Consider the following 10,881-nt stretch of genomic DNA (forward strand, 5'->3'; position numbering starts at 1 on the left):
CCTTGAGTCTTGGGTATGACACTGCAAACTTGGCACACCTGTATTTGGGGAGTTTCTTCCATTCTTTTACCAGGTAAATTGACTGAGAACACGTTCTCATTTACAGCAACGACCTGGGGAATAGTTACAGGGGAGAGGAGGGGGCTGAATGAGCCAATTGTAAACTGGGGATTATTAGGTGACCATGATGGTTTGAGGGCCAGATTGGGAATTTAGCCAGGACACCAGGGTTAACACCCCTACTCTTACAATAAGTGCCATGGGATCTTTAATGACCTCAGAGAGTCAGGACACCCGTTTAACATCCCATCTGAAAGACAGCACCCTACACAGGGCACTGTACCCAATCACTGCCCTGGGGAATTGGGGTATTTTTTAGACCAGAGGAAAGAGTGCCTCCTACTGGCCCTCCAACACCTCTTCCAGCAGCATCTGGTCTCCCATCCAGGGACTGACCAGGACCAACCTTGCTTAGCTTCAAGAGCAAGCCAGCAGTGGTATACTGCTGGATGGTATATGCTTCTTCTCTGCAGATTCTCTCAAGCTCTGTCACTGCACAGCTATTGCACAGGGTTCAAGTTGGGGTTTGGCTGGGCCACTCAAGGACATTCAGAGACTTGTCCCGGAGCCTTTTAGCCTTTAGGTGCCTTTTGGCAAACCCCCAAGTGGACTGTCATGTGCCTTTTACTGAGAAGTAGCTTCTGTCTGACCACTCTACCATAAAGGCCTGATTGGGGGATTGATGCAGAGATGGTTGTCCTTCTGGAAGGTTCTACCATCTCCATAGAGGAACTCTGGTGCCCTTCTCCACTGATTGCTCAGTTTGGCCGGGCGGCCAGGTCTAGGAAGAATATTGGTGTTTCCAAACTTCTTCTATTTAAGAATGATGGAGGAAACTGTGTTATTGGGGACCTTCAGTGCTGCAGAAATGTTTTGGTACCCTTCCCCAGATCTGTATCACAATCCGGCCGTGATTGGGAGTCCAATAGGCGGCACACTATTGGCCCAGCATCGTCCGGGTTTGGCCGTGGTAGGCTGTCATTGTAAATAAGAATTTGTTCTTAACTGACTTGCCTAGTTAAATAAAGGTTAAATAAAAAATGTAATCTGTGCCTCGACATAGTCCTGTCTTGGAGCTCTACAGACAATTCCTTCGACCTCATGGCTTGGTTTTTTATCTGACATGCACTGTCAACTTTGAGACCTTATATAAGAAAGGTGTGTGCCTTTCCAAATCCTGTCCAATCAATTGAATTTACCACAGGTGGAATCCAATCAAGTTGTAGAAACATCTCAAGGATGATCAATGGCACATGAGCTCAATTTCGAGTCTCATAGCGAAGGGTCTGAATACTTACGTACATAAGGTATTTCGAGTTTTTTATACATTTGCAACAATAAATAAAAAAATGTTTAATCAGTTTGTCATTATCGGTTATTGTGTGTAGAGTCATGGTGGGGAATGATTTAATCCATTTTAGAATAAAGCTATAACGTAACAAAATGTGGAAGAAGTGAAGGATATGGCTGACAATTGCTTATGAAGTACAGTCATATCAAAGAAAAGACTTTGGACTTTGTACCAACACCTGTTCCACTTTATGATCAGGCTCAACACAGGAGTTTCCTTGTTAGAAAAAGCTAAGAGCGCGCAGTCATAGCACTGTGGGGGAATCTGAATTTGACACAGAATTTAGGATATTTATATATTTTGGGGAAATTTACAATACGTGAGGGTTCAAAATGTATTTTGTCGTAGTTTTGCTCTTGTTTGGGACACTTTCAACGGTGAACAGTGGTAAGAATGATTTTACTTCTAGAAAATGTGTCACAAGTTAAAGTAAAAGCTCTTGGCATAGCCGTATATAGCCTACATTATTTATCAAATCAATAATAAACTTAAACAGCAATTGTCAGTGACTAGCCTACTATATTGGTGGACTGAAGTTCATGTTTTGATATGCTGCACCTTAAATATAAAAAATAGGATTATTCACCGACTTTCAAAATATAAATGTTTTTTAATGTTATGTTCATGTTATTGATGACGACTCCAACTTTCTGTTTAATGGTAGGCTAGTTCTGTCAGCCCTTATATTGTGATGGTTCCTTGTTGCCGCTGACAAGTTCCATTGATTGCACACCTGAGAAAATGTTTTTTACCCAGCAACATGATAAGACAGTTTGATTGGTTGGAACTGCCAGGTGTCAGGTGATAAGGCTATATACACTCAGCAAAAATATAAAGACAACATGTAAAGTGCACAAAAAGGTTATTATTCAAAAATGTTGACACATGTGTTTACATCCCTGTTAGTGAGCATTACTACTTTGCCAAGATAATCCAGCTACCTGACAGATCGGGCATATCTAGAAGCTGATTAAACAGCACGATCATTACACAGGTCTACCTGGTGCTGGGGACAATAAAAGGCCACTCTATAATGTGCAGCTTTGTCACACAACACAATGCCACAGATGTCTCACGTTTTGAGGGTACAATTGGCATGCTGACTGCAGGACTGTCCACCAGAGCTGTTGCCAGAGAATTTCATGTTAATTTCTCGACCAAAAGCCGCCTCCAACGTCGTTTTATAAAATTATGACAGTACGTCCAACCGGCCTCACAACCGCAGACACTGTGTATTATTATATATTTTTTTATTTGACCTTTGTTTAACTAGGCAAGTCAGTTAAGAACAAATTCTTATTTACAATGAGAGCCTAGGAACAGTGGGTTAACTACCTTGTTCAGGAGCAGATCAACAGATCTTTACCTTGTCAGCTCCGGGATTTGATCTAGCAACCTTTCAGTTACTGGCCCAACACTCTAACCACTAGGCACATGCCGCCCCAGGTAGGTAGCCTAGTGGCTAGAGCATCAGCAGTGTATGGCATCGTGTGGGCGAGATGTTCTGCTGATGTGAACTGAGTGCCCCATGGGTGCGGTGGGGTTATGGTATGGGCAGGCATACGCTACGGATAACAAACACAATTGTATTTTATCGATGGCAATTTGAATGCACAGAGATACCGTGACGAGATCCTGATGCCCATGGTCATGCAATTCATCTGCTGCCATCACCTCATGGATCTCAAGGATCTGTACACAATTTTTGGATGCTAAAAGAGTCCCAGTTCTTCCATAGCCTGCATACTCACCAGACATGTTTGGGATGCTCTGGATCGACGTGTAAAACAGCGTGTTGCAGTTCCCGCCAATATCCAGCAACTTTGCACAGCCATTGAAGAGGAGTGGGACAATATTCCACAGGCCACAATCACCAGCTTGATCAACTCTATGCAAAGGACATGTGTCGCGTTGCATGAGGCAAATGGTGGTCACACCAGATACTGACTGGTTTTATGATCTATGCCCCTACCTTTTTTTTTAAAAGGTATCTGTGACCAACAGATGCATTTTTGTATTCTCAGTCATGTGAAATCCATAGATTAGGGCCTAATAAGTTTTTTTAGATTGACTGATTTCCTTATATGAACTGTAACACAGTCAAATCTTTGAAATTGTTGCATGTTGCATTTATATTTTTGTTCAGTATAGCATGACTGGCACATAAAAGTGCTTTGTCTCAATTGAGTCTTCTTTAGTATCAAATCTAGTCTAATACATCATTTAACTATACAAAATTTCAATAAAATATCAGATTTTTAAAACTTTATTTAACTAGGCATGTCAGTTAAGAGCAAATTCTTATTTTCAATGACAGCCTAGGAACAGTGGGTTAACTACCCGTTCAGGGGCAGAATGACAGATTTGTACCTTGTCAGCTCAGGGATTTGAACTTGCAACCTTCTGATTACTAGTCCAACGCTCTAACCACTAGGCTACCCTGCCACCCCAGATTGTTTGATTCGGTAGCCTAGATTTCATACCAAAACAATGACTATGATGTCACTATGCTTACTATTATCTAGACCTTTTTTCTTTTACATACGTCTCTACTAAGGAGTTGTGACTTACCTATTTGCTCCCCTTTGTAACCATTAGAGACATTGTCGCTGAACTACATCTACACGGCCCTCTCAAAGCCAGTTGAATTGCCTGGTATCCATGAGTTCACTGCCATGGGCCTGATGAATAACAGACAGATCGATTACTATGACAGTGTGGATAAAAAGAAGATTCCCAAACAGGACTGGATGAGGGAGAAGCTGCCAGCAGACTACTGGGAAAAAGGCACTCAGTCACGCAAGAGCAAGGAGCAGTGGTTCAAAGTAAACGTTGACATCCTGATGAACCGCATGAGGCACAACAACACTGGTGAGAAATCACTCTTGCATTTGTATCACTCTACATAGCCTACCGTAGATATTTTACTGAAACTCTAAGATAATGGATTAACTTCTAAGTATAATGCCAAAAAATAAATAAAAGACGACTTGACCATACCATAGGTAAGTCATTCCCTCTCCTATTCTACTTGTTTTTCCTTTCAGGTGTCCATATCCTTCAGTGGAGGCATGGCTGTGAGATTGACAAACAGCCAGACGGCACATTGAAATTCATAAAGGGCACTGACCAATACAGCTACGATGGTGACGACTTCCTGGCCTTTGACGATGCCACTATGCAGTGGGTGGCACCAGTTGATCAAGCACTGCCGACTAAGAGGAAGTGGGACGGGGTGCAGATCCTCAACCAGTACACCAAGGGCTACCTGGAGAAGGAGTGTGTGGACTGGCTGTCCAAATTCATGACATATGAGGACAAAGAGGCTAATAAGCACTGTGAGTATTTTTAAAAACAAGCTAACATTTGAATGGTGATCTGAACTTCAAATAGTGTACATGTGGATTACAGAATTGGCATATTTGTACATGTGAAATCAGAATTAAACACTCATGTTCTCTGTTTCTTCCCTCGTTAGCACCTCCAAAGGTCTATGCATTTGCTAAAAAAGCCAAAACTGCAGGACATATTCGACTGACCTGCATGGCCACAGGTTTCTATCCCAAAGATGTAATAATGCATATTAAGAAGAATGGCGTCCAATTGACCAAACAAGATGGAGTGCAGTCTGACGGAGTCTTACCCAATGATGAAGAGAGCTACCAGATCAGGATGAGTGTGCAGATTCCAGAGGCAGACAAGGAAACTTATGAATGCTTTGTCAACCATAGAACGTTGAAGGAGCCAATTGTGGTCAAATGGGGTAAAGTAGTCCTTATATTTAATATACCGGTGCTGTATATATTTTTAACAAACACGTTATTAGCTGTTATCAATTGTGGTAAAATCAGACGTTTATGAGTCTCTTATGAGGTCATGAATGCAGATGATTAAAATGTGATTCCTGTTTTTTCAAGCTCATTGTATAAGATGTTATTGTTAAGGGTGAATATGTACTCTTATCTTGTCTTCCATGCAGATGGAAAATGCTGTGATTGTAGCCAAGTCACAGTTGTTGTCATTGTTGCTGTTGTTGCGGTGGTCCTCCTGTTAGCCGTGGTTACCTCACTTTTGGTTCTTTGGAGGATAGGCACAATATGTAAGTTTCTCACATTGTGAATTAATTTCAAGTCTGTTTCTTTTTCTTCTTCTTATTGTTCTGTGAGATAAACTGAAGTGATTATGGTAATTTCTGAAGAGAGTAGGCATATTGCAACCTTTTTTGACATCAGGGCATGACTTTAATAAATCTCAAGTCAGGAGGTCAAGTAGTGTTCCCACTGTTTCTTCCCACCGTTTCTGATACTCATTTCATAAAATCCTGTTATATTTGGCGTTAACATCTTGCACCATTGTTTTAGGTGCTGGTCAAACAGGAGCTCTAATGCCTACTGGGAATCAGGCACCTCTGAATGGTACTGTTGATACAATGTCATTTTCCTTTCTTTAACAGTTACATCTATATCAGTAGCACAGCAATACCAAAGATCTGGTGTATAATGTATATGTATAATGTATAATGTGTATAATGAAGGGCCATTTTATGAGAGTTAATTATAATGATTGAATTATGTCTTGTGAGGATTAATGACAAACCCCTTAATCCTTGTTTTTACACATCAATCATGGTTATTAATCACATACTGATGAGTAGTTTGGCCCCATATTGTCTACTTGTTGTTTTGGACAATGCTGATCAGTATAAAGCTAAATGTTAATCAAACAAACTTAACTATGGACTTGCAGAGTTATTCTTTTCAAATGACTCTGTTACTTTCAGGCAATGGGAATGGAGCGGCCATTTTGAAGACTGGTCATATTATGTTTTACAGTTGTTAAAAGCAGAGAAGGCTCCAATTTATTTCACGCAACTGAGTGTCGTTCATAATTACAATTAAGAATGATTGACTGAGAACATTGATTCCTGATATTATAAAAAAATGCCTTCATGGAGTTTTCAACAGTGAGTTTTACAAGGAACAATACAACAGGGCCTGTCATGTTTGCTTTTCGGTGCAAAGGTTGCTTTAATCACCTTTATCACAAGTCATGTGCTTTATAGACTTGTAAAATGAAGACTGTGTGTCATAGTCAATAAAAGGTTTATGAAGGAAGGGAACACCTAAAGAATAACTAGCAGTTAGACACTGTGAACAATTTGGGGAACAAGATGACAAATAAATTCTAACTAACTAAAGAATAATCTGTACTGAATAGGAGTATTATGACACTGACGTTAAATATAAAGTCACATCTTCTATGTGCTAGGCGGATATCTTTCGAATCAGTCAAATTAGGAAGTTAATTAAATTCCTACTTTTTAAATTGCCCATTGTGTGCTATGAGGATTTTTCAGTTAATTAATTTAATTTCAATTGGGAATATGCATGCCTATAGATGACCAATGATCATCACTGAATACTGTATATCTGTATCTAACTAATTGATTATATTCTATTTTAGTGACAAAAGATGGTGCTAGCAGCACTTCCTCTGACTCTGGTAATGTTCTCCAAATGTATTGCCAGTTATTTTATCTTATATTACTTACATAGACAGTGAATGCAACTGAAACTATGGAAGTGCTGATGTTAGTTCTGCTGTTCCAGGTCAAAGCAGCAATGAATGTCTAGAGAGGGAGAAAATGCTGACAAATGGAGGTAATATAATTGATCCTTTTTGACATTTCATCCTTTTTGACATTTCGTTAGATGATCTAACACAATCATGGCCTCCCAATCACATTCTTGAAAGTTCCTGTTTTTTTCTGGTGTTAATTGTTGTTGTATGTAATATTACGTATCTGAGCACTTAACGGATTGGGCGCCAGCAGCCATACAATCCTGCATCCAACTACTGGCGCTTGCCCAATGACAGTACAAACCACATACAGTATATTAACCAACATCCCCTAACATCATTTGAAAAATTAACATGAATTTCTGGCATTAATATAAAATACGGCTTCATTGTGTTTTCTGAAGGCAAGAACAATACAACAAGGCCTGTCATGTTGACTTTTCAGTGTAAAGGTTGCTTTCATCACCTTTATCACAAATCATGTGGTATAATTATACACTTGTAACATGAGAGGAGGACTGAGTCATAATCAAGAACAGGCTTCTCAAGGAGTTAAAAGCCGTTAGACACTGTGAACAACATGACAAATTAATTCTAACTAACTCATGAATGATCTGTACGGAGTAGGAATATTATGATACTGAAGTGAAATGTAAAAAGGTAGGAAAGTAAATAGAACATATTTTAGAAGTCACGTCTATCTACCAGGGTAGTTTTCAGTTCAGTCAAATCAGGAAGTGAATATAATCTATGAACTAGAAATAGCCCATTGTTTGTGATGAGTATTTTTCAGTTCATTAATCTAATTTCAATTGGGAATATGCATGCCTATAGACGACCAATGATGATAACTGTATATCTGCATCTAGCTAAAGATTGATTATCTTTTCCCAGTGACAACAGAGGACGCTAGCAGTACTTCCTCTGACTCAGGTAATGTTATTCAAAAGTATTGCCAGTTATTTTATCTTATATTACTTACATAGACGGTGAATGCAACTGAAACTATGGAAGTGCTGATGTTAGTTCTGCTGTTCCAGGTCAAGGCAGCAATGAACGTCTAGAGAGTGATGTAATGCTGACAAATGAAGGTAATATAATTAGTCCTTTAAAAAAGTATATATATATATATATATATATATATATATATATATATATATATATATATATATACAGTACCAGTCAAAAGTTTGGACACACCTACTCATTCAAGTGTTTTTCTTTATTTTTACTATTTTCTACATTATAGAATAATAGTGAAGACATCAAAACTATGAGATAACACATGGAATCATGTTGTAACCAAAACAGTAGCCATTCCAGGTGACTACCTCATGAAGCTGGTTGAGAGAATGCCAAGAATGTGCAAAGCTGTCATCAATGCAAAGGGTGGCTACTTTGAAGAATCTAAAATATATTTTGATTATAGTTAACACTTTTTTGGTTACTATATGATTCCATATGTGATATTTCATAGTTTTGATGTCGTCACTATTATTTTACAATGTAGAAAATAGTAAAAAATTAAGAAAAACCCTTGAATGAGTAGGTGTGTCCAAACTTTTGACTGGTACTGTATATATAATGTAATACAATCTCATTTTTTAAAGTTACTGTTTTTTTCTGGTATTAGTTGTTGTTGAGTGTATTATTATGTATCTGAGCACTCCAGCCATACCACCCTGCATCCAACTAGGCTACTGGTGCCTGCTCATTGACAGTACAACCCATATTAACTAACATGCCATTTGCCAGTACAACCCATATATTAACTAACATTCCCATTAACAGTACAAACCATATTAACTAACATGCTAATTGACAGTACAAACACATATTAACTAACATGCCCATTGACAGTACAATCCATATTAACTAACATGTCCAGTGAAAGTACAACCCATATATTAACTAACATTGTTTTACAAATATCAGCATCATGAGACTACATGGACATGTAATACCAGTGATTTAAAGTACTTAAGTAAATATACTTTAAAGTACTACTTAAGTCATTTTTGTGATATCTGTACTTTACTATTTATATTTTTGACAACTTTATACTTTTACTCCACTACATTCCTAATGAAAATAATGTACTTTTTACTCCATACATTTTCTCTGACACCCGAAAGTACTTGTTACATTATGAATGCTAAGCAGGACAGGATAATGGTCTAATTTACACACTTACCAAGAGAACATCCCTGGTCATCCCTACTGCCTCTTATCTGGCAGACTCACTAAACACAAATACTTTGTTTGTAAATTATGTCTGAGGGTTGGAGCATGCCCCTGGCTATCCTTAAAAAAAAAAAATGTTAAAAAAAACTTGTACTGGGTGGGTTTGTTAATATAAGGAATTTGAAATTATTTATACTTCAACTTTTGATACTTAAGTATATTTTAGCAATTACATTTACTTTTGATACTTAAGTATATTTAAAACCAAATACTTTTAGACATTTACTCAAGTAGGATTTTACTGGGTGACTTTACTTTTACTTCAGTCATTTTCTATTAAGGTATCTTTACTTTTACTCAAGTATGACGATTGGGTACGTTTTCCACCACTGTGTAATACTAACTGCTCCATTAATATGTTTGCTTAGGTGTAATTCTTAGTTATCTAAATTATTGTACACTTAACAAAAATATACTGTAAACGCAACATGTAAAGTGCTGGTCCCATGTTTCATGAGCTGACATTTTCCTTACTCACAAAAATATCATTTTTCTCAAATGTTGTGCACAATGTGCTTACATCCCTGATAGTGAGAATTTTATCCTTTGTCAAGATAATCCATTCACCTGACAGGTGTGGCATATCAAGAAGTGGATGAAACAGCATGATAATTTCACAGGTGGACCTTGTGCTGAGGACAATAAAAATCCACTCTAAAATGTGCAGTTTTGTCACACAGCACAATGCCACAGATGTCTCAAGTTTTGAGGGAGCATGCTATTGGCATGCCGGGTTCAGGAATGTCCACCAGAGCTGTTGTCAGAGAATTGAATGATAATTTCTTTACCATAAGCCACCTCTAACGTTGTTTTAGAGAATTTGGCAGTACGTTCAAGCGGCTTCACAACCGCAGATCACATGTAAGGCATCGTGCGCCCCTGCCCAGTCATGTGAAATCCATAGATTAGGGCCAAATGTATTTATTTTTTATTTCAAATGACTGATTTTCTGATATGAACTTTAACTCAGAAAAATCTTTTAAATTGTTCCATGTTGCACTTATATTTTTGTTCAGTATATTATTGTCATTAGCATTCATACTGTTAGTGCAGCTGTAGCCGGAGTATAAAAGGCAAGCACCCATTCCCATAATGACTATCTCTCTCTATTCTTTCAGCCACTGGGGAGTGACTGACAACGCATTCAAATCCAGCAAAGAACGTGTGATTTTGTTTTGTTAATCAGCAAATATTGTCAATCTAGATGTGGTCATTCCCATGCATTGATCATTTTGATCAGGTTGGCTTGGATATGAAATACTTATTTATTAACATTTTGATATTTTGAATATCGTAGTGGAATTCTTTGTTTGATTAAAATGTACCAAATAATTTTTCAACAAATGGATTGACCATTTTAATTTATTGGTATTGGAACCATTAGTCTATTTGTATTGCACAGTAGATTAAAATGATTGATTATTTTAAACTAGAAACCAATCTTTGCACGCACAGAAACACACACAGAAACACATACACACACACACACTGAACTGCTTTTTAAATAGGTTTTGTTTTTTATGGAAAGTATAATAAATAAATAAATAAATAAATAATAAAGGACTGCTTTGATGAACCAATGTGAAAGCCTCAGTAGCACTTATGTGTTCAACAATGCATTCCACATTTGACTGTTCCAAACATTA

At 37.8% G+C, this 10,881-nt stretch overlaps 1 protein-coding gene across 1 annotated transcript; it reads left to right on the forward strand.

Annotated features, from left to right (window-relative positions):
• The first annotated feature begins 1,616 nt into the window (after positions 1-1,616).
• LOC112233327 (class I histocompatibility antigen, F10 alpha chain-like) lies at positions 1,617-10,815 on the forward strand. Its single transcript, XM_024400879.2, has 11 exons — positions 1,617-1,798; positions 4,010-4,282; positions 4,459-4,749; positions 4,890-5,174; positions 5,391-5,510; positions 5,773-5,826; positions 6,875-6,913; positions 7,021-7,071; positions 7,886-7,924; positions 8,032-8,082; positions 10,354-10,815. Exons 1-11 carry the CDS (start codon positions 1,744-1,746, stop codon positions 10,365-10,367), a joined length of 1,272 nt encoding a protein of 423 aa, XP_024256647.1. The 5' UTR covers positions 1,617-1,743; the 3' UTR covers positions 10,368-10,815.
• Positions 10,816-10,881: the final 66 nt, after the last annotated feature.

The sequence above is a fragment of the Oncorhynchus tshawytscha genome, linkage group LG31, assembly GCF_018296145.1.
Source record: "Oncorhynchus tshawytscha isolate Ot180627B linkage group LG31, Otsh_v2.0, whole genome shotgun sequence".
Lineage (NCBI taxonomy): Eukaryota > Metazoa > Chordata > Actinopteri > Salmoniformes > Salmonidae > Oncorhynchus > Oncorhynchus tshawytscha.

Coding starts and splice junctions, on each gene's coding strand:
- LOC112233327 (XM_024400879.2), top strand. CDS start 1,744: ATGTATTTTGTCGTAGTTTTGCTCTTGTTTGGGACACTTTCAACGGTG. Junction 1,799..4,009: donor ACTTTCAACGGTGAACAGTG/GTAAGAATGATT, acceptor TGTAACCATTAG/AGACATTGTCGCTGAACTAC. Junction 4,750..4,889: donor CAAAGAGGCTAATAAGCACT/GTGAGTATTTTT, acceptor TTCCCTCGTTAG/CACCTCCAAAGGTCTATGCA.